We start from the raw sequence: 25,491 nt of genomic DNA on the forward strand, positions 1-25,491 counted from the left end.
GCCTGTGGCAGTAGACGGCGAGCTGACAAGAAGTCATGCGTCGCATAAACCGGCACAGTGCCAAGAGCCTGGTGCGGTTGGAAGGGGTGCGTTAGCCAGGAGTGCACAGAAAAGCAAAACGCATGACTATATAAGACATTGCAAAAATTCTGAATCGTCTGGAAAGTCAGTAGCTGAGGCTGCATAACCACAGTCCGAGGCAGTTGAAAAGGTACTTTCCAAATCATTGAGTGTATACAATCTGCAGACGAATGTCGACGGCGCTGACCGTGTCGTCTCTTATCTGTCTTCGATTTCGAAAGCTTCTGAAATATATTACCCTGTGCATATCAAGAAGCTACTTTCAATAAAGTATGATCTTGTTAACTTTCGGGTGCACTTGTTATGCACCGAAATGTTTGTGGTTTATACGGATCACGCCTCACTGCTGACGCAATAAGCTCTTCGACCTCTCGCGTAGAATGGCAAGATGACTTACGTCTTCTCTGAATTTGATTTCTGAGGTGAAAAAAATACAATACAGGCAAGTCGAATAAATTAACTGACGCGTTATCGCGCGGACCAGACTTTGAGGCAAGATTTTAAAAACGTGTGTCTCGTGCTAAAGCACAAACTGATTCTGAGTCGTCAATGTTGACAGCCATGAAGGTCTACCACATGACGACCTCGTTGGTCTCCGAAAAAAGGAGAGCTACAGTCTGGACGAACTTTGTTGCCTGCTGTTGGATCACTTCGGTGGACGAAAGGTCTCCCTTCCGTCGCGCCTGAAAGATAAGCAAAGTCGGTTCAGCTACACTTGTGAATCTTAAGAATCTATGTCCCTTATGACACAGATGTCAAGCTGAAGTTACTTGCGGAGCTTCATGATGCACGATCGAGTGTCAGAGGAATTTTGGTGACCCCACCTATATCGGTGGGTGGCCAACTATATTCCTTCTTGCGAAGAGTGTCAGCGCATAAAGCCTGCATCATCCAGCAGTGCGCCATTGAAGCCGCTGCCAATTCCAACGGATTGTTGGAAGCCGGTCAGTATGGACTTCATGTTTGGCATGCCCCGTGACCAGAAGGGTCGGACGGGGATCGTTGTCTTTGTAGACAGACTGACTGAGCCGTCCTTGGACGACAGTATCATTTGTTTCAGATCATTTCTTAGTAATGGTAAGGCCCTCACTTCGTTCGGTGCGAAAGAGCAACACAGTTTCGCAAAATTGACAATGTCCCGAGGGGCATCAGTCAACGGCATAAACTTAGTGCGGTGATTTTGCCAGTTTAGCAGTGGTCCCGACACCTAAAGGTGTCATGGCGAAGTCACGGTAAGAAGTGCCTGTGCTCCTAGATGACGACGTTTCTTTGTTGGCAACAACGCCGTATGACCGACCTCTCGAGGTGTCATAGGCAAGTTTGATGCTATAAGCGTGAGCGAGGATCAACGGTTTGTGGACTAGCTATTAGCCAACAATTGAAAGTTTCTTGCCGCGATGGCAAGATCACAGGACAAGCAAAAACAATATGCGGACCAATATGGAAGCAAAAACATCGAACGCTTTATGGTGGGAGAAAAAGTGCTATAAAGTACTGCTACTCTACCTAAAAAGGCAGTTTCTAAATTACCTGGTGGTACTACGGACCACTGCCGCAATTCATCAGCCCATTTACAATGGTCGAAGAGGTTGGAGACCTAAATTATAGGCTCAGATTCCTGCTGTATATGAAGACGCACCCCGTCTTTTTCGTGGGTAGTCTGAAACGGTAAATTGATCCACAAGATATCACATACCCCCACCCGTCTAAGAAAACCGATGGTGGCGCCGACCGTGGGTCGAGCGTCTTTAAAGTTGGAGTGACGGGGATAATAAAAGGATTTCAGCCGACAAAATCCTAAGGCGATTTGGATGGAGGTGGAATCGGTGGTATGCCACCAGTCACATAGCTACGTTCGATACGGCTAAATTGTGACACCGACTGGACACGCTTACGTGCCGTCGGTGGAGCTTTATGTCCAGGCTCTTTTGCGTCAGAATCCCCATTGAGTATGATAGTCTGAACGGCAAATGTTGTATTTCTACCCAACCGAGAAGCAGCCGCACCTTTTTGGCCAGCGCTCTCATGAATGGTCGCTGTACTAGCTAGCGCAGACGACTAGACAGTTGCTTTGTTGACGATAGGCGAATTGGCCTTCACAACGTAGGGCGTCCCCATTTAAGGAGCAATGGGTGACGTCTGGGTGGGCAATATAGAGCCATCACCCTTCCCCATCAGCTCGCTGTGCTCATTACTGATAGCAGCGGTGTCGACTTATTGTAGTCAACAATGAGCGACGGATGTTCACCCTCACTGCTCAAGTGGGATGGATCGCTCAGCCCAGTTAACAGCGCGACAGCAGCGTCTGTCGCCATCGTAACTGTAGCACTAGGCGCCGACAGCGATTTATCGCTGCGCGTGCACTTTGTGCGTGGTTTGTGTGGGTGTCTTTGAAGACGACCTATCAGCTTTGCCACTTTTAGGTAGCATGACGAGCGCCGTGTGGTGTCACCCTAGTTGGTGCACACACTAGTTGCTAAAGGAGTGATTAAAGGACTATAGCGGCGCGTCATACACAGCTCGCTGTCCCTCGTTCCTTCATAGATGATATAAACAACACGTAAAATCGTTCTTAAAGAGGGAAATGATGAAACGGGCTAGCTGCCTTATGTAACACACCCGTAAAGTACAATTAACGAGAAGTCAAGTACTTCATGCGAAGTAATTTAACCTATCACTTGGGTAAATTCAGGTCACTCGAGTGAGGCTAACATAGTGACACCCCTCATGTATGTGATGCACGCAGGTGCGATTACATTAAAGGGTGTTTTGTCTCGCGTTATCTGCGAGTATAGGTATTTAAAATTATACGATCGCTGTAAAAAGATGTACGTATACAAAGATGTTATCTAATCATTGAGGTTTTTATATATAATTATAGTTCTTGCGTGGAGCGTCTTTTAATTCAAGCAACTCGCATGTTACCAAATCTGGGTACCTTTAAATGCGATCAAATATTTTACAAAGGGTTTGCGTTAAACAAATCCCAAGATTGAGACGTAACATGTTTAATCTGAGACTTCTCATTAAGGACATGTTCGTCCATCAATGAGCGGCAAATCGTTCTCGGAAATACTTTAGCCAATCGAATATTGGCCACGTTCTCATTTTATGTGACACTTTCTTAGGCCTATTTGACTTTGCCACTACTAAGATCACGCAAGAACAATTTCCGGTCCTGGCGTTGGTAATTGAGTCATCTTGGAAATTGAATCGGAGGCTCTATCAGATCAAGTGTATAAAGTGCCAACGCTTGATTTGTTGTTTACTTTCACAGTCAAAGTCTCAGTTTCTTCTTTGAAAGTCATTTCCAAAAGCTTCTAGGAAGAGATTTGCTCAGGCTCTGCATGAGCGCGCTGACGTTGCAAAGTTGCTTGCATCGCAAGCGATGCTAATGGGCTTATCCATCACTGGCAATGCTAACATTAGTGCCTATACAAGTAATTGCTTCACTGATATGACCGCATCATCTTGTTCTTTTAAACAAACCCATTTAGCGTCTTTTTTAAGGAGGTCAGATAATGGTTTAGTTTGCTCAGCACAATTCTTGCTATATTAATGTAAGTAATTAGCAAGCCCTAGGAATTGGCGCAGATCCTTCACATGCCGTGGTTATGGCCATTTCTTTACAGACATTACCTTGTCTGGGTCTGCTCATACATCATGTGTACCTGCGATGCAGCCCATTATAGGTCTCTCAGGGACCCTTATGACGCACTTTTGCAATTTTACGTACAATTTAGCGTCACCAAGAGTCTTCAACACAGCATCCAAATGACACTTTTTAGAATCTATACTTGGTAGCACTACCCGTCTTTCTGAGCGTGTCAGTGACGATGAGCCTTTATATCGATTGGGCTCAATTCCCGACCTCTCCGAACATCATCGGAAGGTGGCAGAGCAGGACTTGGTGAGCAACCCTTGACCAGACTCTTGAACAGTCCTGCTGAGAAACACAGGTTGCTCAGTTGGAGCAGTTTAACGCGTCGTGCTCGGACAGCAAAGAGCCGTGTCCGAGGCACAGAGGTATGCTGTGGCGAAGTTCGTCACTAAGACTTAGGATAAGTTAGGCGTGAGCAGCCTCGGAACGAGGCTCTCAACACGACTGTTGAGATGCCTTTCGCTCGGCAGCATCTGCCGAGGCCCATTTGGATGGACCAGCCCAAGTTCCATGGAACTGCAGCGCACATGATTATTCACTGGCTGTTAGCCGTGGAGCAATGTAGTGTGGTGTAGCTTATCTAGAACGACAACCGGGTTGTGTCGTACGTCATATTCCATTTGAGCAGTAAGGCCTCAGAGTGGGCCTGCGCTTTCTGGCAGACGGTAAGGCTTAATCTTCATGGGCGATCTTTAAGACATAGATTCGTGTCATGTAACAGCCGCCGAACAACATGTGTTGCTCCAGGCACGCTTCTTAGAACTGGACAGGCCAAGAGATCCTTGCATATATATGTGCAGGAGATGCGCTCACTCTTGGCGCCCATTACTGTGGGTCCGATACCGGGACCCATTAAGGTACCCACGTTCTATACGGACTGCGGTGAGGCCCATCGCGACAGAATCTTGATAAAAAAGTGCCGTCGACGATGGAAGAGGCAATCCAAATTGTTTTAGTTAAGGAGAATTCCTGCAACATTGCCTCGGCGACAGCTTGGTATAAGCCGGCGGCCGATAGGTTGGATTTCACTCCTTTGGAGTTGAGCAAAGGAAACGTAGTCTGCTATAAGTGCGGCAAGCACGGCCACATGATGGCTTGCTGCTATGCTCGAGTCTCTGCTGGTGCTAAGACAACCAGCAAGAAGGTCTCTACTCGAAGAGTGATGACAGGAACCAGCATTCAAGACAAATAAGGCTGCATCGACCACTGACGGCATGAGAAATGCATCAGCGCAGTAAGGGTGAGATGCCCTACTGACGCGGACTCTGAAGTCTACCCTATGTCAAAGTTACCAAACAAATGGGTAGCATAGTCCCTGAGGTCTCAAAATTTCGGACCTCATCCCTGCTGATCTTTAGCAATCGAGTATGAGGCTATGATCATGTGATGACACTTCTCGCGATTCGGGTGTATCACAAAATTTTGTGAAACTCGCGGCTCTAAAACAGAGACTGGTGATGTTTGAGTCGCTTTTCCAGGATGGTAAGCAAGAAGAGTCGATAGTTCGCTTAGCGAACGGCGCGCTCGTTAAGTCTGAGGGAGTACAGGTAGAAATCGCCTTCAGCTTTAGTGACTTCTCTTGAATAGAGAATTTCGCAGTGCTATGTTTGGAGAATCCATATGACCGCATCCTGAGCGTGCCATGGTTGGTAAAACACAAACCATGGATAGACTGGTGTACACGCAAGCCACTAACTCGATGCAGGAGATTGGAAAGGATATGCTATTGCGAGAGGCTTATGCAACTGATGTCGTATATAACACAGTTAAGGGTGCCTTGATGGGATGGCAAACGTCACCAAGTCCTACCCAACTCGGAGAGACTAGTGTAGTGAAAATGATGATGAAGTAGTCATGCGTCCAAAGGTCCTGCACATAGCCGAGAGCCCGTGGCAATTGAAAGCTATCTGACATGAAATCAAGCATCGTACCGGTCAGGCTTAGAACCTGGTACGGGTGGAAGTGGTGCGTTATCCGAGAGAGATACGGCGGTCAAAGCTCGTGGTGACTCGAAAAACGAGTACCCGACAAATAAGGACGATCGAAGGCACGTCAAAACGAGTAACATTGGGTCAGTCCCGACAAAAGAGGACGGGTCTTCGAACAAATATTTGGGGCGGTCGAAGCCAAGATGCGGAAACATCCTCAGTTTAAGTGCTCCAGCACGTCTTGAGTCTGCCGAAAAGAGAGTAATCCTCCCGAAGATGTCGTAAGATCTGTTCCTTTTCAAGCTAAAGAAATGAAAGATCCACGAAGTAATCGCACCAGTTCCAGTAGAGAACGTGGTGGACTGTTGCTCGTCGTCCACAATGTACAAAAGCGTCCTGGAAACGACAATTCTGTGGAAACATCGTGATGCATTCCCAGAAGAAGTGCCGAGCCGCCTACCGGTAGATAGGGGCATCGGGCACGAAATTAATTTGGAATCTGGCACCAAGTATTGTGTAACCAGGCAATGACCGTTGCCGTAGAAACAAGTTGATTATATCGATGAGTTCTTCGACAAGCGAACCAAGGCGAGACATGTACGTGAGAGCAAATTGCCTTGCTTCAGCCCGATCTTCTGTTAGCTTAAAGCTACAGGAGGATGGAAAGTGGCTCATGTTTACAACAAGCTGAACATAGGCGCAAAAGCCAATCTCCATGGGAAAGTCAACTATCTTACCCGCGTTGGATTTTAAAGATGGCTACTATCGAGTACTCATGAGAAAGTCTGGTGTAGCCAAAATTGCAGTAAGCTTTAAGCGATATGCTGTGGGAGTAGCACAATGGTTGAAAAACGCACCGGCGACATTCACGGAGTGGTGGCTCACGTACGCGTACACGCCCCAATACTTTAACAAAATTTTGTGCATAGTAGGGCCAAAGACGGGCTGGGCGAAGTAGTGAACGCTACTATAGTAGCTATGCTCTTCATAAGCACACACTTTCAAGCACAGTAAGGTAGTTTGTGGGCGCATAAGCGACAGCACCCAGGGAACTAAGAACCTTAGTATAAGTGTCGTCACGGAAGCAATAATCCGGCTTCACGTGCGCACTAGTTCATTAGAAAGTAGTTTTATGACTGGTTTATATTATATTATATCAAATTATATCAAATTATATATATGAAAAATTCACCAATCAATGAATGCCACCTCTCTAAATGTGCATCCCTACATTGCGAGCGTATTATTCTGATTACGTCGGATCACGGATGACGCTAGCCGTCCTTCCTTCCAATGTGAATACACTTACGTGCATCACATACATCACTTCATGCACCACAGGTCTAAGTACTTAACATGAAGTAATTGACCATCCCGTTATGGAACTGATTGTACCGTTACATAAGTATTGTTTCCTATAAGAGGAATAACAGTTATTATTCCTGATCAGAGGAAATAAATAAAGAAGTACAAAATTATTATCTTAATTAATTTTGACTTAAATAGTTCCAATATTTCTAAATTGAATATATTAAATGCAAAAAGCCATTAGCTCTATTGATTGGTTGATTTATGTTAAAAAAAATCGTTATAAGATACGATTGTGCGGTGCGCAAGAAGTTGTCAACTTAGTTATAACAAGTTCAGTAGCAGACAGAAGATCGTTACGTAAGAAACTAAATATATTAATACAGTTTTACTTTTTCCTATTTATAATGCTTTGAATTACCTTTGGTAGCTGAAGACCCTTAGCTACTTAGAAAGTTTCCTCTGTACTTCTGTTTACGTGAAGTTTCGAGGCACCTAACCTTCATTGTAATCAGTATAAGGTCAACTAGTACTTACCAGTACTAGTGAGAGGTGCACCATTACACCTGGCAGCACTTAGTAGTCCGTTCAACGGCCCACGCACGTCCTATCCAACATGTACATGTTGAAATGAGAAGGAGGGAACTTCCAAGCCCCTCAAGAAGGTAATCACGCAACGCGTAAGAAGCTTACTATTTGAATGAACTCAAATGAAGAGCGATCGAACGAATCCGTCCGGTCGTAGGCGGGCTACCCGTTACGCTGTGCTGAACACTCTGGGCAGAGATATGAAGCATACGGCCATAGCCGAGTTCATTCAACACGAATTCCAGGCGGCCCAAGAGTAAGTGACCTTGCTTTACCAGCAACGCTCTCAACACACAGAGGTGCTGATAAAACAAGGGTGCTCAACAATTGGAACTGTCGAGCAGCAGCATGTCTATGCTGCTAAGGGGCCAACGCTTTTGCGTCGACTCGAAAGCTTAAAGATAGAAGTGTCTAAATTTAAGGCAGTCGAGGCGACTCCCTTTTGAGATGGTTCGTAGAGACAGACGACGCCATAGAAGCTCGTCGTATCAGTGATGATGCGACGAAAGTGAAATTTGGCATGTCCAACTTAGCCGTGCCAAATCTTGGGCCTTGGAGCTCAAACTTCCCGAATTATTTGTCTTTGGGTGGCACTAGGTCTTTTAGACCCGGCGCAAACAAACATCTGAGCCACCACGTGCCGAGTTCAGCATCTCGGCTTGAAGCCGAACTCCTGTATTTTTGGCAGGGCAAGCGTGACATTCGAGCTTATGCCCAACATACACTATGCCTGGTCAGTTGTATCGTTAGTCATATGGTTGATGACCAAATACGGGTCGCTGTACTTATCAAAGGTTCTTTCAGACGTACATGTTAAGACCCACCTATTTCGGCCAGAATTAAAGTCGCTGGACCAAGCGATCTCTATAGCGGAACAGGAGGACTTTAGCCTGAAACAGGCTGTCGTCCACCCGGGTGCATATCGTCCACCGAGACGACAAGAAAACGGAAGTTCAGAACCTATGGATCTCTCATAAGTAGAGAGCGAATAGCATCGCTATTCAAGTAACAAACGGTTACAAAAATGTAATCGTTGTGAAAAACTGAACCACTACGCATATTAATGTGATGACCAACTGCCAGTGCCTAATAACACTAAGCAAATAGATCGACCTTTCGCTAGAAACAGCGTTGAACGCGGATCCGACGCTGTTGCGAAATTGAAATGGCGAGGCGGATCGTAGAAAACGGTCGGGGTCAGTAGGTTCGGTGCGCCCTACTGATTCAGCAACGTCAAAAGAAATTGCAGGTCTTTTGACGAAAGCTGCTCCTCGCACAAAAAGATTGTGTGTGACTGCCCTAGGGGATGCGGTTAACCTCATCATCCTAAAAGTAAAAGTGTCAAATAAGTTGCCACTTAAATCCCTAGTCGATTGTGGGGCGTCAAATTTTTATATTAGACGCCAATCTTTAGAAGATCGCAGGCTCATTTTATTAAGCGCGATATCCCTTAAACGAGGATGACAGTGCGCCTAGCAATAGGTGCATTTCAATCACGTTGAAGGGTAAACAGTTTGATGATATGATTTCATCGTACTAGATTCGGATGACAATCTGATGTCATCCTTGGATTACTATGGCTCAGAGAGTATGAGCCATGTGAAAATTGGTAGTATCAAGCCGTGACCATGCCTGTCTCTTGTTCATCAGATGGCCAACTGATAGATGTCTTGAAGCCTCCACAAGCGTGTGGATGTCCCACGAGTGAGTGCTGTGGCCTCACTTGTGGGTCGGTCGTTAGCATGACTGTTCAAGACCTGAGTGTGAATCCCCAACGAGTTGTGGAATTAGATCTCGACGGCTGTGCACAAGCTCAAGCATCGTCGAAGGTCCACCATTGTGACTTGAACATAGTTACCGACGGCTGTGTACAAGCACAGGCAGTGTCGAAGCTCGATCACTCGAATAAGTTGAGTGGTACGAAACAAGGATGCTTGCTTGAATAGCAACATTTAAGAAGGGTTAAAACGCCAGCCTATAAGAGAAGGTGCGAAAGTCCTAGATCGACTGGAGAGTCGATGATAGAGGACCTCGCTGTGGTAGCCCAACAACATTTAGAGGCAGTCGAATTATATACTCCCCAATAAAATTTTGTAAGAATAAGTTCCGAGAAACCTGTGGTCAAAGGTTCCTAGGTACCTTTAAAAATAAGTGCCAAAGAAGAAATTGAGACAAATAATCAATGTGTTAGTAAGCAATGGATTAAGTGTAGGCGCTTATACACTTGATCTATTAGCGCCCCCGAAGTTAACTTCGGAGATAACTTAAATGTCAACGTTAGAGCCGGAACGGTTATTGCGTTATCTGCGTAGTGGCAAAGTCAAGCAAATCTGCGTACTTGTCACAGATAACAACTACGTGGCCGATATTCGATCGGCAAAAGTATTTTCTGAGAACGAGCGGATTCTCTGTAGCTCATCGATGGACAAAAGTGTCCTCGATGAGAACACTCGGATTGAACGTCTTATGTCCCAATCCAGGGATTCTTCGAAAACAATCCCTTTATGTAAGTATTTAATAAAATTTAAGGATGTCTTATCGGAATCAGTACTGTGCGAGTTGCCAAAGGACAAAGGCCCTCGACATGGAATCAACCTAATTCCAGGTTCGAAATACTGCGTCATGAAGCAATGGCCATTGCCTCGTGAACAAGTGATAGCGATTGGCAAATTCTTTGCCGAACGCTTAGCAGCGAGCTATGTAACTGATTCACCTTTTCCACGTAGCTCTCCGACCTTCTTTGTGCGTATAGAAACAGGAGGACGGCGGATAGCGCATGCAATCAATAAACTGAACGCGGCAACTGTATCGGCTTAAACGCCGATACCATGCAAAAACGTAATCATTGATGGTATGTCAAAGAGTACTAACTTTTTTGTCAATGGATCTGATGGATGGATTCTATCAGATCATTATGCGTGAATAAAAAATTCCGTTCACGTTCGTAAGCACCCCAAGCGGTATGCTATATGAGCGGCTAGTCATGCCACAGGGACTAAGTAGTGCCCCTGCGACACTAAACAGCCGTCCATGGCTCTGCTATGAACAAAGACGTCATCAAAATAGCTCGGTGCAAAATTCCGCACCGATCTCACCAATCTGTTGATATAACTAATTTGTTGAGATGGGTGCGAGATTTTGCACCGAGTTATTTTGATGGCGTCTTCGTTTACAACAGAGACACGAACGGCAAGTCGGATGTTGAAGTACATCGTACCCACGTCCGAAAGGTTGTTACACTTATGCGTACAAGTAGTACGCAAATCTCAAGAAGTGTGTATGCGCTGCAAGCGAAATCCCACTTCTTAGGTGCATCGTGGGTAAACACAGTGTACGCCCGGATCCAGAAAAGATCAAGGCGATCGCCGATTGCCTGTGCTAGTCGATGAAAAAGGAACTTCGAAATTTCCTCGGTTTTGCGGTGTACCTGCACAAGTACACAAGCAATTATGCCGAAATGACAGTTTATCTTTCTCTTTGTTAAAGAAAATGTAAAAGGGTCATGGAACCCTAATTGTCAGCAATTCTTCGTAGGTATCAAGAAAAGCTTGATGCAATTGCTAATTCTGTGATTGCTGACCAACACCGACCCTTCATGTGGTCTGTGACGCCAACGGTTTTGCAATCGGATGTGCGTAAATGCAATATGACACAGACGGCGCAGACCACGTCGTCTGTTATCAATCGAATCAGCTTTAACCAGCTGAACGCAACTATTTAGTGCATGATAAGTAACTCCTTGCCATGAAATACGTACTGGCTAAGTTTAGGGTCTATCTCTTGAATGATAGACCATGCATCTTTAGGCTTGGCCGTAAATAGTACACACCTCTCGCAAAGAATGGCGAGATGGTTGTCTTTCTTCGCCGAGTAAAACGTCTCCGTGGAGTATAAATCCGGACGAATTAACGTCGTCGCTAAATTCCTTTCGCTAGCCCAATATTAAGCCGGCTGCGTGAATCAACGATGAGCAATGACCACTGTTGCAACAATTAGTGGCCCGTCGTCAACATTACTCGACGACGTTACAAGAGCTTATCAAGGAGACAAGGCTGTTAAACGGTTGATGGATTACTTTTGAAATCCATCCAACAATCCTTAAAAGGATTGTCAAAATTGTATTGATCCTGAACAGATCGGTATAAAACACGCAATAGTTTGTTGTATTTTACAGCCATTGATAGCGACACACCTCGTGTCGTCATCCCTACCCATAATGATTTTCGATTACACATCTTGTGTGAGTACCACGATGCACCAATAAGTTGGCATCGTGGACGTGAGAAGAATTATCTCTCGATAAGTAGCGACTTGTACTGGCCACGCCAGTATGAGTTCGTCTGCAAGTACATAGTGCTTGCGAAGCCTGTCATCGGGTAAAATCCAGTGTTTCATCCCACGTTTCGCTACAACCTCTGCCTGTTCTGACAGAGTGTCGGCAGTCCGTATCTATGAATTTCGTCTTTGGATTATCCGATGACACCCACAAGAATAATGGTATTCTTGTTTTTGTTGATCATATTCGCAAGATGGGACATCTTGCTGCCGTCCTGGAGTCGATCACAGACAAAACCTGTGCTCGCGTCTTTGTTGACACGATATTTCGACAACATGGGTTACTTAATGAACCAGACTCTGATCGAGACCCTAGATTCACATCGGAATTTTGCCAAACACTGCTCAAATCACTTGGACACAATTAAAAATGTCATTTTCTGATTATTCTGAAGCAGATGGTAAGACGGAGCATGCAAAACGTGTTCTCGAAAAGATGCTTCGCGGATACGTCCACTCTTTTAAGAGTAGGAGCGAGTTCTTGCCGATGGTAGAATTTGCCATCAACAATTTCGTGCATACTTCTACAAAGCATACACCGTTTTTCGTGAAAAGCTTACGCCACCCATATATAGCTACCCTGGTTGAAAGTAACTCCCATTCAAGGGGGGGAAGGGACTCGTTCGAGCAAAGAACGTCTTAGCTCTTGCTCGTCACGCCTTAGCTCTAAGGTCAATGCGAAGGATACCAATGTTGAGTTAACTTACATCGAAGTGGACAAACTCAGTATTACCAATAATGCTATTACTGAGTTAACTTACATCGAAGTGGACAAACTCAGTATTACCAATAATGCTATTACTGACTGACAACGATGCTGAAAGACTTAGCTTATAAAATATTAATGAGAACGATATCACTCTCAATAATGAAGAAATTCATATCTCCGCAGTGCAAGCCGGTCGCCCTGAAAACAAAAAAATGAAACCGAGTCAGCAGGTGATTTCCTGCTGGTTACCTACCAAAACATGCAGAGACGAATGTAGGCAGTATTATACTACTGCCCAGGTATATCGGCCTGTTTCGTGTACTACATCGCCAAGGCAATGCGTGCACGATCGAGCTGCCTCGTAGAATGCGTATGTTGGGCGTCTCCGCCCGTACCATCAGTAGGATAATTCTTCCGATTCCGGATTACACCGGAACGTTCAAGAACATCCGCCAAAGCCTGATGGTTCCGAGCCAAAGTCTTATTGTCTCGGAGTCTGATTCTCTTGAACCGGCTTTCCTAAAAAAGAGATCTTATAACGAGCTGTCACCAGCTTGTTCTGAAGCGACTGTTGTTTCTTTTCGTTTGCCAGTTGATCAGTTGCAACTTGCGCACAATTCATCAACTGGTCATGAGACACATTATCAATCATAACCGCTAACTCGCGACGACGGGATCGCTCGTGATCAAGATCCTCCCTTAAATAAAAAGGGTGTGATCTATAAAACGATATTAATCGGGCTCGTCAAACAAAGCGCTCCCGATCTTTCCTCACCCTCCACATCCATTGATGGATTCAGGTGGTGAGAAGCGCTTTCTTATTAAAAGTTTCTTGAATCACCGTGAGGCAAAGGGGTCCGAACGAATATCTCGTTCGTTGGCGAGAGTATCTACCCTCGCAATACAGTTGGGAAAAACTCGTTCTCAACCGATGTTGGACGTTCCGAGTCTCGTCTTGCAGTACGACGAGACCCATCCTCCTCGGCAGAATCCATCGGAGAAGGAGCGCTTTCCACGCTCGTAAAGGGTTGAAGTTTCTCAATCCCTTGACGCATCTCAAGAGATAAGAGTCCTCCAATGGGGATCTTTGAGGGAACATACTTCCTTAGGGGCATGATCAGCACCTTAAAACAACATGGGCATGAGTCCCCCCACGAGAGGCAAGGAACCCCTGCCTCTCTAGACAGACGGCGCAACTTATAGAGTGCACCGACTACGGTCCGTGGTCGAACCGTTCGCAGAAAGAATTTAGCTCGTCAAGCCAGACCTCACGGCTTTTGTTTTGTAGATTCTGTACAAAGGCTGTCGAAGCTTGGGACACAGGTTTGACATCCTTTCTCCGTTTAGAAGAGTGCCACCGATGCCGGAAAAAGGCATCGATGTACTTAGAATCACCCCATTCCTATTGATGTAAACTAGCATCACCCGCAGCACTTTTCCCTTTGCGACCAATTAGTTTCTGGTGACGCATACTAACGTCACCAGAGTGGTCAACGCGCACGGAGTCATTATCAGATGACTTTCCCCACCAAAGAGGTCCGACGAGTCGAACAATCTCGTCATCACCTGTCTTCTTGTCACGTTAGAAGTCAAATGTTTAACGCACTCGGACCCGGGTGATCCGGCGGCCTTTACAGTAGATACTGAGTCGGGCGATGCACGTGACTTGTCACCGTCACGTGCAATGTCATCAACAGATGACATCTTTCAGTGACCTACAATGGGAGTAGGAGGCGACATTTCCCAGCAGCATACACATTAGCGTCTGCCAAAATAGTTGCATTACCAGCAGCTGAACTGATCCGCGCAGCTGCCAGCTTTGCGGCCTCAGAGCCCACGCGCACAGACTTATTAGTCGCCATCTTGATTTTGCTCAAAATTAATGTATGATAATTAAATCGGTATTTTGATTGAAACTATAATGCAGAAAGTTACAGGAAAGACATAAAAAAAATCCTGTCACCCTAACATCAGTTGCTATATTCCGTTACATTGCCCGTTACACCAAGCCAGAGGCTGTCAACTTGTCCTTTTGAATAAACGAAACAAAAAATGTTGCGTAGTCCTGATGGACGCGCTACGACAACAGCGCGTCCATCAGGACTACGCAACATTTTTTGTATATAGTTTCTGCTGTGAAGTATGTGATAAAATGCTCTTTTATGTCATCGCAAAGACAAAATTCGTTTCGTTTTGCCTTGAAATTGTGATACTTTTATAATAAAATAAAAGATAATTATATCAAATTTCAAATTCAATATTTATAATATCATGCGTGACGTGCAATTGCACTCATGTGATTTCTCGTGGGAAGACCTTGCCAAAGAATGCGAGACGCATGTAGAATCTAGTAGTGTAGTAAAAGATACTGATTCAATCGTGGACTTCGTTGCACCGCAGCAGCTGATTGCGAAGGCGAAGGCTAAGTGGGACGTCTTCCATGCGCGCAATAATGGTTGGGAGTACAATATTCAAAATTACTACGCTGAAGCTAAACCAGTACTTTTCATTTCCATTAAACAGGAAAGGTCTACAAGCCACGTAACTACCTCGTCAAGGAGTTTCCAGAGTTATCCTCATCTGAATTTAAAGCTATCGAGGTTCTTGAACTGGGATGTGGCTACGGTAGTGCCATTTTTCCAATTCTAGCTGAATGTTCCAATGTGCATGCGCAAGTATGTGACTTTAGTGCGCACGCCATTTCAATTTTAGAGCGAAATCCTGCGTACGATCCGCTTCGATGCCGCGCTTTCGTATGTGACATTGCGCAGGAGGCATTCAAGGAGATTGCTCCTGGTTCCATCGATATTGTCTTGATGATATTTGTGCTCTCGGCCTTGCTACCGGAATCGTTTGCACGAACACTTGACAAGATCTTTGCAGCACTCCAGCCAGGAGGGCTCGTCTGTTTCCGCGACTATGGGCTGTACGATCTCGCCATGCGACGCAACGCCAAAAAACTTGGTCCGACGCTCTACTACCGCGGCGATGGAACCTTGGCTACATTCTTTTCACGCGAGGTCGTGGCAGAATTGTTTGAACAAGCTGGTTTTTGTGTGTTAGAGAACGAGTACTGCACTGTTCGATTACGTAATCGCAAGAAGGGGATCGATATGGATCGTGTCTGGTTGCATGCCAAATTTCAGAAACCAGGCGTCTCCAGCTAAAATTTATTTTAAGAAATAGATACTGCTTGCATTCTTTTTAGATTTAACGACGGTCAGAATCTTCATTTTGTGCTACCACAAAAAGTATGTTTGTCTTTGCAACACAATCGGGCTATAACATAGTGTCGTTGAGAAAATGCTATGTATTTAAAACTAAGTTTCTGTCACTAGGGAACCGGCATAGCCACACACCTAAATATCAATCTCATCGACTTATTTAGTGCTGACAGAAACATCATCTGAATAGTTGATTTATTTCAATTCCGGCATTTTAGAAAATAAAACGTCCCGAAACACTTTAGAAACCAAGTACCTACAGGTTGACTATGGTTCTCTCCTCTCGAGTTCGCATCCCACGTCTTTCGCAGCGAAGTAGAATTAGAGCTCCAATGCCAAGTCACGCCGCGTTGCCTGGCGAGCGGTGTGACGTGACATCAGCGAGCTCAAATGACGCTGCCGTAACACTTCGACAGTATCGGGAGAAGAGTTGCTTTACTCTTTATCGAGATAAGTTACACCTCCTAAGCTTTCATTGACTTCCGCACTATCAGCTGACCCGATCCGAAAACGTTTACGGGCATTCGACACACGTAAAGTGTTAAGTCTTTCGACCAGGAGACTGGCCTCACGCATTTGACGTTACGGGTGCAAGGTTTGTACCACAATAGCGGTTCACCAACCGAAGTGTGGCCCATTACAATTTATGCGTCAGGCGACCAGATTGACTCTTCATCCTTTCTGTACCTACATGTCGTCGGGGTATCCTTGCGGAAGCTCGCCACCGACTTTCCTCGCGAGTAAATCGCTGGGGCATGGATTGAATCGTTTATCATGAGGATCCTAGTGGAACGTGCGACTCGCTTGGTACTTGCCAGGAGCAGACGTGGTATTTCGCGGTGGGCTTCTTACATATGGCTGTTTGAATGTGGCGTGTGCTGACCGGCATCGTATGGTTGGCTAAAAATTGAATCTATTGCATTCAGTTTTTTTAGTCAATCAAGCGTTGACGTGCATTTAAGTGGCTCACACAGAAGCCTTAAGGGCCAAGCAATTTTCAATTTCCCATCAGACAGGAACGAAAATAACTGGGGCGCAAAATGAATCTTAAGGTTTCGACGAATTTGCACTCCATTGGACTCTTATATGCCTTCTCCCAGTTGGCATCCTTCGATGCCGCATCGTTAGAAGGGGCTGCGGCATCCCGTGCAATCAGCAAGCCATCGGAAATGGAAGAATCGCAGAGCCGCGTCGAGGAGAGAATGTTTCCTTACACAAAACTCATTGAGGATGTGGAGAAATTAGCCCAAGATATTGTGGAGGTCGTCCCGAAGGCTGCCACAAATTTATATGCCCATGACGTGGCAGATACGGAAAAAAGTGTGACAGATCTGTTTAGTCCACACTGGAGCTTTGAAAATGACGAATATGAAGAGGCAGCGCTTTTGGAATCCTGGGAATACAGCGCGAATCCCAATAAAAAAGCCAGAACTACCACCGAAGCTAACAACGTTCTAAATTCAAAGGAAATGGCGGAATCGTCTCAAAAAATTTTGTCCACTCGTCAAGATCAATTATCACCGGACGACACCGTTAAGCTAGCGAACTGGATTCTGGAAGACCCAACATTTTTAAGAAGTCCGTTGCTGAAGAATGATCTTGATCGTGACCCTGAATACAACTATAAAGTGCTGAGTGTAACGCTTGAAAAGACTTACTCGCATGAAACAGAGATACTGAGTAATCTTCTGAAGGAAGGTGGCGACGTTGGCATGAAACTTCAAGAGAATCGGTTAATCAATTGGAATGAGGAATTTGACCCGTCAATTGCGTCATATTTTGTCATTCCAGATCCTGATAAATGTTTGACGTACTTGAAATCCAACGATCTACTGGAAACGATTCGTTACGTCGACGTTTTCTTTCCTGCACCGTATAAATTTTTGCTGCGCGAGCTGAAGAATAAGCTGGGTTTTGTCCAACTTGCACAGTTGCTTTTAGACGCATCGAAAGACAAAGATGCTTCTTCTGTTGGTGAGACTTTGGAAATGATGCTAATCAACAGCTGGTTTGAACATTGTACACAGGAGCAAGTTCGCGAGCTACTGCAGCTTCAAATTCTGGATAAAGTCACGTTCTTCAAGTCACCAGTTACTAGGCTCTATTTGTTGTACATTACGAAAAGCTCGCTTGCTATGCAGACAGATTGTCTCAATTGGCTAAGTAAATTGTGTGGAGGGGTCTCACAAATGCTACTAAGCGCGGCGAAGCACAAATCAGAAGTCGGAGTACTTCTGTTCCGTCTGCAAAAGAAAGCGTGGACCGACGAGAGCCTATTCAGCGTTTTATTTTTGCTTGACCTTGGTACAGTAAAATTCGTGATGCATAAGGATCTGTTGTTTGAATTTTGGGTGAGAATCGCAACTGAACGCGATGCAATGCATGAAGCTGTTAGTATCGTTGTTACGAAGGCAATCAAAGATCACACAAATATTAGAAGTGTGGAGCTCGAAGAGATACCCTATATGTCTATGGAACATACGATACCGGAAACTTGTATGCGAAACGCAGCAAACGCTTTGGTTCTTCGTCTCGCGTATCACACTGCCCGTGCTGAACTTAATCAATATTCAGTGTTTCTATTTTGGACTCAATTTTTACAGGGGATGACAGCTACTGAAGGAGCGACCTTATTTCTGAAACTGTACGGTGCGTCAACATCAAAAATCATGGCTGAGAAGGCGCTCAAAAGTCGGAGTTCAAATGTGCAAAATTTTGCCACGGAGTTGTTGAGATTAGCACGTTTGGAGAAAACATAGTGCAGATTTATTAATAATATTACATTGGATTGAGACTCAAGCTTGCAATGTACCTAAACAAACACGGCTGCAAGCCGCATAAGGTATATGCACGCGAAATTATATTTTATTTGCTGTAATAAGGATTGGTGAGGTTGACATTAGATTGCTTTTTGGAACTTGGTGTCCGTTACATAAATAATAATGTTTAGTGAGAGAAATAATAAATTTATTTCCTATAAGAGAAAATGGATAAAGAATACAAAATTTTTATTATTTATTAATTTTGACTTTATAGTTCCAATACTTACGTTTGTATCAACCCGCCAATCGTCGCGAGACATGATTAGGCGTCGCGCAAAGAGGCACTTTGCATAGTTAGATATAAATTTATAAAAGCCAGTCGATAGAAGATCGTTGTGAAAGAACTTGATATCTTTGCACAGTTTTGTTGTTAACTATTCTAAAGCCTTAGAATTTACCCTTCGTAGCAACGACTTATTAGCTAGTAGAACTTTCCTCTGAACGTCACGTACATGAAGTAGTCGAGGCATTCCACCTTCACTTTAATCAGTGTAGATTTGCTAGTGCTGTCAACAGTACTAGCAGAAGGAGCCCTTTTACAGTTTGTCTTACATACTGCACAGACGGGCTTTTAAAAAGTGCTCATTATCCTGCTTAAAAGAAGCACACGGCATGGCAAGAATCGTTCGCCAATAGTTGGGATCTATGGCAAATTGTGAAGCAATAGGTCACACGCGGAGCGAAAGGTAACACATGGAGTAAAAGTTATAAAAATAATGCACTCTACAAATGTCAACACAGGTTTTTTTCAAGGCTTTTCGCTTGCACTGCTTCAGTACCAGCTACCATACAATTATAATAGTGTCGGCAAGGTGCATTCACGTTGCGGGTCTACATGATGGTTTGGACATTTAATCCGTCTCAAAACATCTGTTAAGGACTCTAAATAACATGGGGCCGATAGAGCCATATGCCTTCTGGCGAATCGTAAAAGGATTTATTCGCAATAATGCTCGGTTTGCCCGGCCAATCTGATAAAGATCATTTTGTAATGACTCCGATAATGGTAATGATGATGGTGATGTACATGCACATCACCAGGAGCAAAGTGACGTTATCACAATAAAATGGACGTCAGTACACTGACTAACATCAGTATATCTCCTAACATACAGACTCGAAATTTTGCCGAAGTATATTTTATGGCAAGAAGTTTTTTGTCATGGACTAAATAATTACAATTAGCTGGTTAGTTAAAATGACTGATAGCAGACGACGCGCTCTACGCCATCTGTATCACATTCCATCAAAGCACACCTGATTGCAAAATTACTGGGGTCATAGACGACATGAAATTGTCTGTCTTGGTCTGGACTTGCCAAGATTGGCAACTTCATCATGTTTTGGTTGATACCTTCAAAGGAACTCCTTGTTATGTTTAAAGTGGGCTCCATCGCAGCAGGGGGACTTTTGGGACTTTTGAACTCACATAGAAGGTCGGAGAGCTATGTGGAGAAGTTGGCTCTCTCACATTGCCCGCTGCAATGCGAGCGGCAAAGAGCTTGTCGGTCGCTGAAACTTGTTCATGAGGCAGGGGCAACTGCTTTGCGACACATTATATCGAACCTGGTATCGTCGAACTCGTGGAGTGTCTTTATCCTTAGCCAGACCGAATCAGGAAATACATCCTTGAGTTCGATCGAATCCTTATACAAAGAATCTGTTTCTACCGACTTCCAAGAATGTGACGTTTTAATACGCATCAATCTTGGGAATTAGTGTAAAAATCGTTGAATTAGAGCCTTCTCATCGAGGGAACTTTCGTCCATCGATGAGCCGCTTGAAACCGTTCGTTCACAGAAAATATTAAAGCTGGTCAAATATCGGGCATGTACTAGTCACATGCGGTAAGAGCATATCTGCTCGTAATTGCCGCCACGCACATCCCACAATATTTTCATTTCGAGTTAAGCATTGGCATTTGAATTATCACTGAAGTTAACTTCGGAGGTGCTATCAGACCTAGTGTCCTGGGAACTTTTCCCACAGTATTTCGAGATTTATTTGCCTGTTTATTTAAAAAAAAATCCTTGACAACTGCCACGAGCAGTAGTTACGCAACCACAGCGAGATTCACTACGATTGACTCTTCAATCGGATAATACTTTTTGCACTGTCTCGATACGCACGTGTTTGAAATTTTCTTCGATGCTGCTTTCACAGCAAGCATCCTGATTTGGATCCATCCGACTTATTCGAGTGGTCCACCCTCGACGCTGCTGGTGCTTGTAGACAGTCATCGATAAGTAAGTACAGGTCACAATGGTGGGCCTTCGAAGCTGTCTGTGCTTGTGCACAGCCATAGGAATTTAACTCCACAGTGTGATGGTTGGTCACACTGAGGGCTTGTGCAGTCGTGCTAACGACTGTACTACAAGTGAGGCCATAGCACTACATCCAGACAGTTTTGGAAGCTCCTAGACGTTTATCAGATGGCCATCGAATGAACAAGACAGGCATCATCACGGCTTGATGCTGCCAATTTAAACATGGCTCGTACTTTTCTGAGCCATGGTAATTCAAGGATGACATCAAGTTTTTCATTCAAGTCCAGTACGATGAAGTTATTATCGTACTGTGTTCCCTTGACGTGTATTGGATACCAGCTACACATTTCTTAACTATTATAGATGCTCTGTTGTGAGGCGCACTGTCATCTTCGTTAGAGATTATCGCGCTGAACGAACTTGAGGCTGCGATCTTCTATGAATGGATTTGTTTCGATGTCCCACAATCGACTAGGGACTCTAGTTACAATTCATTTGCAGCAATGATCTTCAAATTGATGAGGTAAACCTTATCATCTCGGGCAATAACACAATACTGGTGTGTTAGGAGGACTTTCGTCACGAGACCTGCAAATCCTTTTGAAGTTTTGGATCAGCAGGGCGCTCCGCACCTACTAACCCGTCCATTTTTTTAAGATTTACCTCGACATTGTGATTTCGCATCAGCGGCGGACCGCGTTGTCCGCCTTTCTTAGCGGGAGTTTTTCTTTCCGCTCAGTGCTTCAGGTACTTTGCGTGCATTTATAGGCGTAGTGCTCTGTCTTTCGACAACGATTGCACTTTTGAAATCGTGTATAATTTGAAGGGCCTCGGTTTTCGCTTTATAAAAATGAGAGATCCATAGGTTTCTAGATTCCGACAACATGTTGTTCGGTGGATGATAAGCGCCAGAGTCGATATCAGGCTGAAGTCCTGTTCCGCTCTGACTTGCGCTTCTAGTTCTTAACAAGCAGGTGGGTCTTCCCTGGACCGTCCACAGGTGGGTCTTGCCGGGACCGTTCACAGGTGGGTCTTCCAGGGACCGTTCACAAGATTCTTGATCTTGATGAACACAGTAGCTTGTGATTGTTCATATTGAGCTTATTCACGATACTACTAACAAGGTATCGTGTGTGCTGGGCTTCAGCGTGAAGGTCACGCTTGTCCTGTTTCAAATTTAGTAGCTCTTTTCGATCTCAAAACTTCCCACGTGGCGGCTCAAACGTTTGCCTGTGCTGGGTCCTCAAGCACTCATACGACCTAAACACAAATTAAACTCTAAAGCTTGAGCCCTTACGCTCAAAAATTGGCACATCCTTCCAAGTTAGACATGACAAACTTTACTTTCGTCGTTTCTTTTTATTTGATGCGGCAACTTCTATGGCGTCGTCTTCGCGGAAAAGGCATCTTAACAAGGAGTCGCCTTCAAGTGTCTCGTACTCGAAATCTCAATTGCTAAGGTTTCGGGTCGATGTGAATGCGTCGCTGGCAGCCGCATGTAAATGCGGCTGTCACAATAGTTCTAATTGTTGAGCACCCTTCTCTCTCACCACCTCTGCGTGTTGAGAGCCTTGCTGGTGAGGCAATGTTACCCTTTCTCGGGCCGCGTCGAGTTCGTGTTGAATGAACTTGTTGATTTACGAATGTTCATCGTCTTTTTGTTGGGCAGACAACATTGCGTCTAAGGCTGGCTTGCCTACGGCCGTGCTCGTAAGTTCCACCTCTTTCCATTTGAAGTCACTCAAGTGAAGCTCTCAACGTTGCGTGGAAGCCTTCTTGAGGGGAGTGAAAACCTTTCCTTTTTCATCCAACATGTCCATGATAGAAGGTACGTGCGTGGCCGTTGAAAGAACCACGAAGTGCTACCACGTGTAACGGGGCACCTTTTGGAAGTATTGCTTCGGTACTAGGTGAGGTGCCTCTCAGTACTTAGCGTGCACGACGTAGCTAAGCAGTCTAAGTTACTACTAAGAAGGCTTAGGATAGAAAATATGGAAATTAAGCTGTATCTATCGATTTAAGTTTCTACGTTACGATCTTCTTATCTTTTGACATAGATATATAACTATATTATTATATCTAGCAACTCCTTGCATACCGCTCATTCTTGCGTCTAGCAGCGACTGGCGGGGTTTTTTAAAGCTAAATTCAATTAATCAACAGAACCGTCTCCTTGTTGCTACAAGATTACGGTCTACGGAAATATTGGAATTGTTAAGTCTAATCGTTAAATGATATTAATTTAGAAAGATGTCAACGGCGGCCAATTCCGGACAATTCAGAGTATAGTTAAATAATAACCAACTAAAAATATATATTTGACACCCTTGCAAATACTCAAAATTCTTACGTTCTTTGTCCTCGCTTCCGCTTGACGCTTTCAAGGAACGCATTAACGCTTAACGCTTTGTGCAAAACACAGTCACTTTGCCCTATTTTGACGGTTTACAATTATGAACTATAGTGCACATGGAATAGCAAGTGCAAGAATAGACATGTGCAAGCCAAAGCAACATTGACAGCATGACTTGATTGCGATTGTACTGGTAAAGTAATTTTTGTAGACTTCGATTTTTTTTTGAATTCGAAGACGCCCAATGCCCCGTCTCCTTCAGGGTCCCGGCTTGCAAGCTCCGAAAGCAGCGATTGTCGCGGTAATTAGCCGCTGGAAGGGCAGCGAGCTTACGCAGCACGTGTAGGCGGGCACGTCTAAATGGGGCCACGATCTACTTAGACACACACCCTATCACAGCAAGGAAGCGGTTAGACTGTCTTCTCTTGCGTCCAGTGAGGTAGTTGTGGTTAGCGCGTTAGCGACCTCACCCAACGCACTAAGTACTTGAGTATTTTGTCGTCACGGGAGTGTTGATCCGGCTCATCGTGCGCAATAACTAAGTAGGAAGTAGTTTTCAGACTAATTTATATTTAATCGTATTCAATATAAATACCTATTTTTATCAATTAAAAATGTCATCTCTGTAGATAACACTAATATGTATTGCGAGCGTATCTTTCTAGATGACTCGCGCAACGGATGACGCTAGCCGTCATCACGAATGACGCTAGTTGTCATCCCTCCTAATGTAAACGCACCTATTTGTAGTACATGCACAAGGGTTGGTCACAATGTGAATCACACTCAAGTGGTGGGTCTAATTACTTTATTTAGGAAATTGACCATCCCCTTCGGTACACCAAGTGTACCTAACGGGGACTGTGTAACATTAGGGTAACTTTAGCCCGTTACAGCACGCCTTTGCCATTTGAAAATTTCTTAGAAAGCGTAAAAAAATGGCAAAGAAGAAGTTACAAACGAAAAAGCTTACTGCAAGATCAAACTATTACCAAATTTGGTAATGTTGACGCAACAAGACATAATTACGTTGATTGATTGGCCGCCGTAGATATCGTAGCATTAAAATATGTGTTCGCTTAACGTTTGCCAATTACTGCCACAAAAGAAGTTATGCAGCCGTTAACATTTTCCTAATTTTATATTTCTTTATTAACTTCTCTTATAGGAAATCATATGTATTCTTCCTCTTACAGAAAATAATAATTGCATAACGTATTGTGAAGCACTATTACCGTACGCCAGGAGAAAAAAACCAACATGTCTGATTATAATTCGCACAACACATTTTTGGCGTCGAGCCTAGCACGAAATTACAATGTATTTTCAATCCACAGATCCAATGGTTGACTGGACGATATCCGACAAATTACTAGAAATAAACGAATCAAGGTCGGTGAAAACCGAAATGAGCGTCGTTGGGGATCTCATGCTGTAACGGGCTAAAGTTGCCCCTATGTTACACAGTCCCCGTTAAGTACACTTCGTGTACTTAAGGGGATGGCCAATTACTAAATAATAGTAATTAGACCCAACACTCGGGTGTGGTGCACATTTGTGACCAACCCTTGTGGATGTGATGCACATGGGTGCATTCACATTAGGAGGGATGATGACCAGCGTCATCCGTTACGCGAGGTATCTATAAAGATACGCTCGCAATACATATTCAATGATATCTATAGAAATATCATTTTAATTGGTAAATATAGGTATTTGTATTTAATTCTATTAAATAGAAATCAGTCTGAAAACTACTTCCTACTTGATAAGTGGCACGAGGAGACGGATTACCGCTCCCGTGACGTCACTTCACCAGAGTACTTAGTGTGCTGGGTCGCTTGCGCGCCCACCCCAACTACTTCACTGCACGCAAGAGAAGCAGGTGCAAACCGCTTCCTCGCTGTGCTAGGGTGTGTGTCTAAGTAGATCGTGGCCGCATTACGACGTGCCCGCCTACACTTGGTAGCACTTGAAATCCTTCCCACGACCCGCATCTCTGCGTGTGTACGTGAGGATGAGCCTCAATATTGATTGGGCTCATTTTCCCCACCTCTCCGAACATCATCGGGAGGTGGCAGGGCTTATGGCGCAGGGACTTGGTGAACAAGCCCTGGCCAGGCTCCTGGGTAGTCCTCCTGAGCAACATGTTGCTCAGTTGGAGCAGTTTGAGGCATTCGTGCTCGGACAGCGGAGGGCCGCGTCCGAGGCACAG

The 25,491-nt window shown here is 44.6% G+C and overlaps 1 protein-coding gene across 1 annotated transcript; it reads left to right on the forward strand.

Moving 5' to 3' along the window:
- Positions 1 to 14,881: 14,881 nt before the first annotated feature.
- On the forward strand, positions 14,882 to 16,692 carry CCR75_005550 (uncharacterized protein; the record flags this gene model as incomplete). Its single annotated transcript, XM_067963630.1, has 2 exons — positions 14,882 to 15,065; positions 15,134 to 16,692. The coding sequence occupies 2 exons, from the start codon at positions 14,882 to 14,884 to the stop codon at positions 15,775 to 15,777; spliced, it is 828 nt and encodes a 275-aa protein (XP_067820340.1). The 3' UTR covers positions 15,778 to 16,692.
- Positions 16,693 to 25,491: the final 8,799 nt, after the last annotated feature.

This window comes from Bremia lactucae, linkage group LG1, assembly GCF_004359215.1.
Source record: "Bremia lactucae strain SF5 linkage group LG1, whole genome shotgun sequence".
NCBI classification, from domain to species: domain Eukaryota; phylum Oomycota; class Peronosporomycetes; order Peronosporales; family Peronosporaceae; genus Bremia; species Bremia lactucae.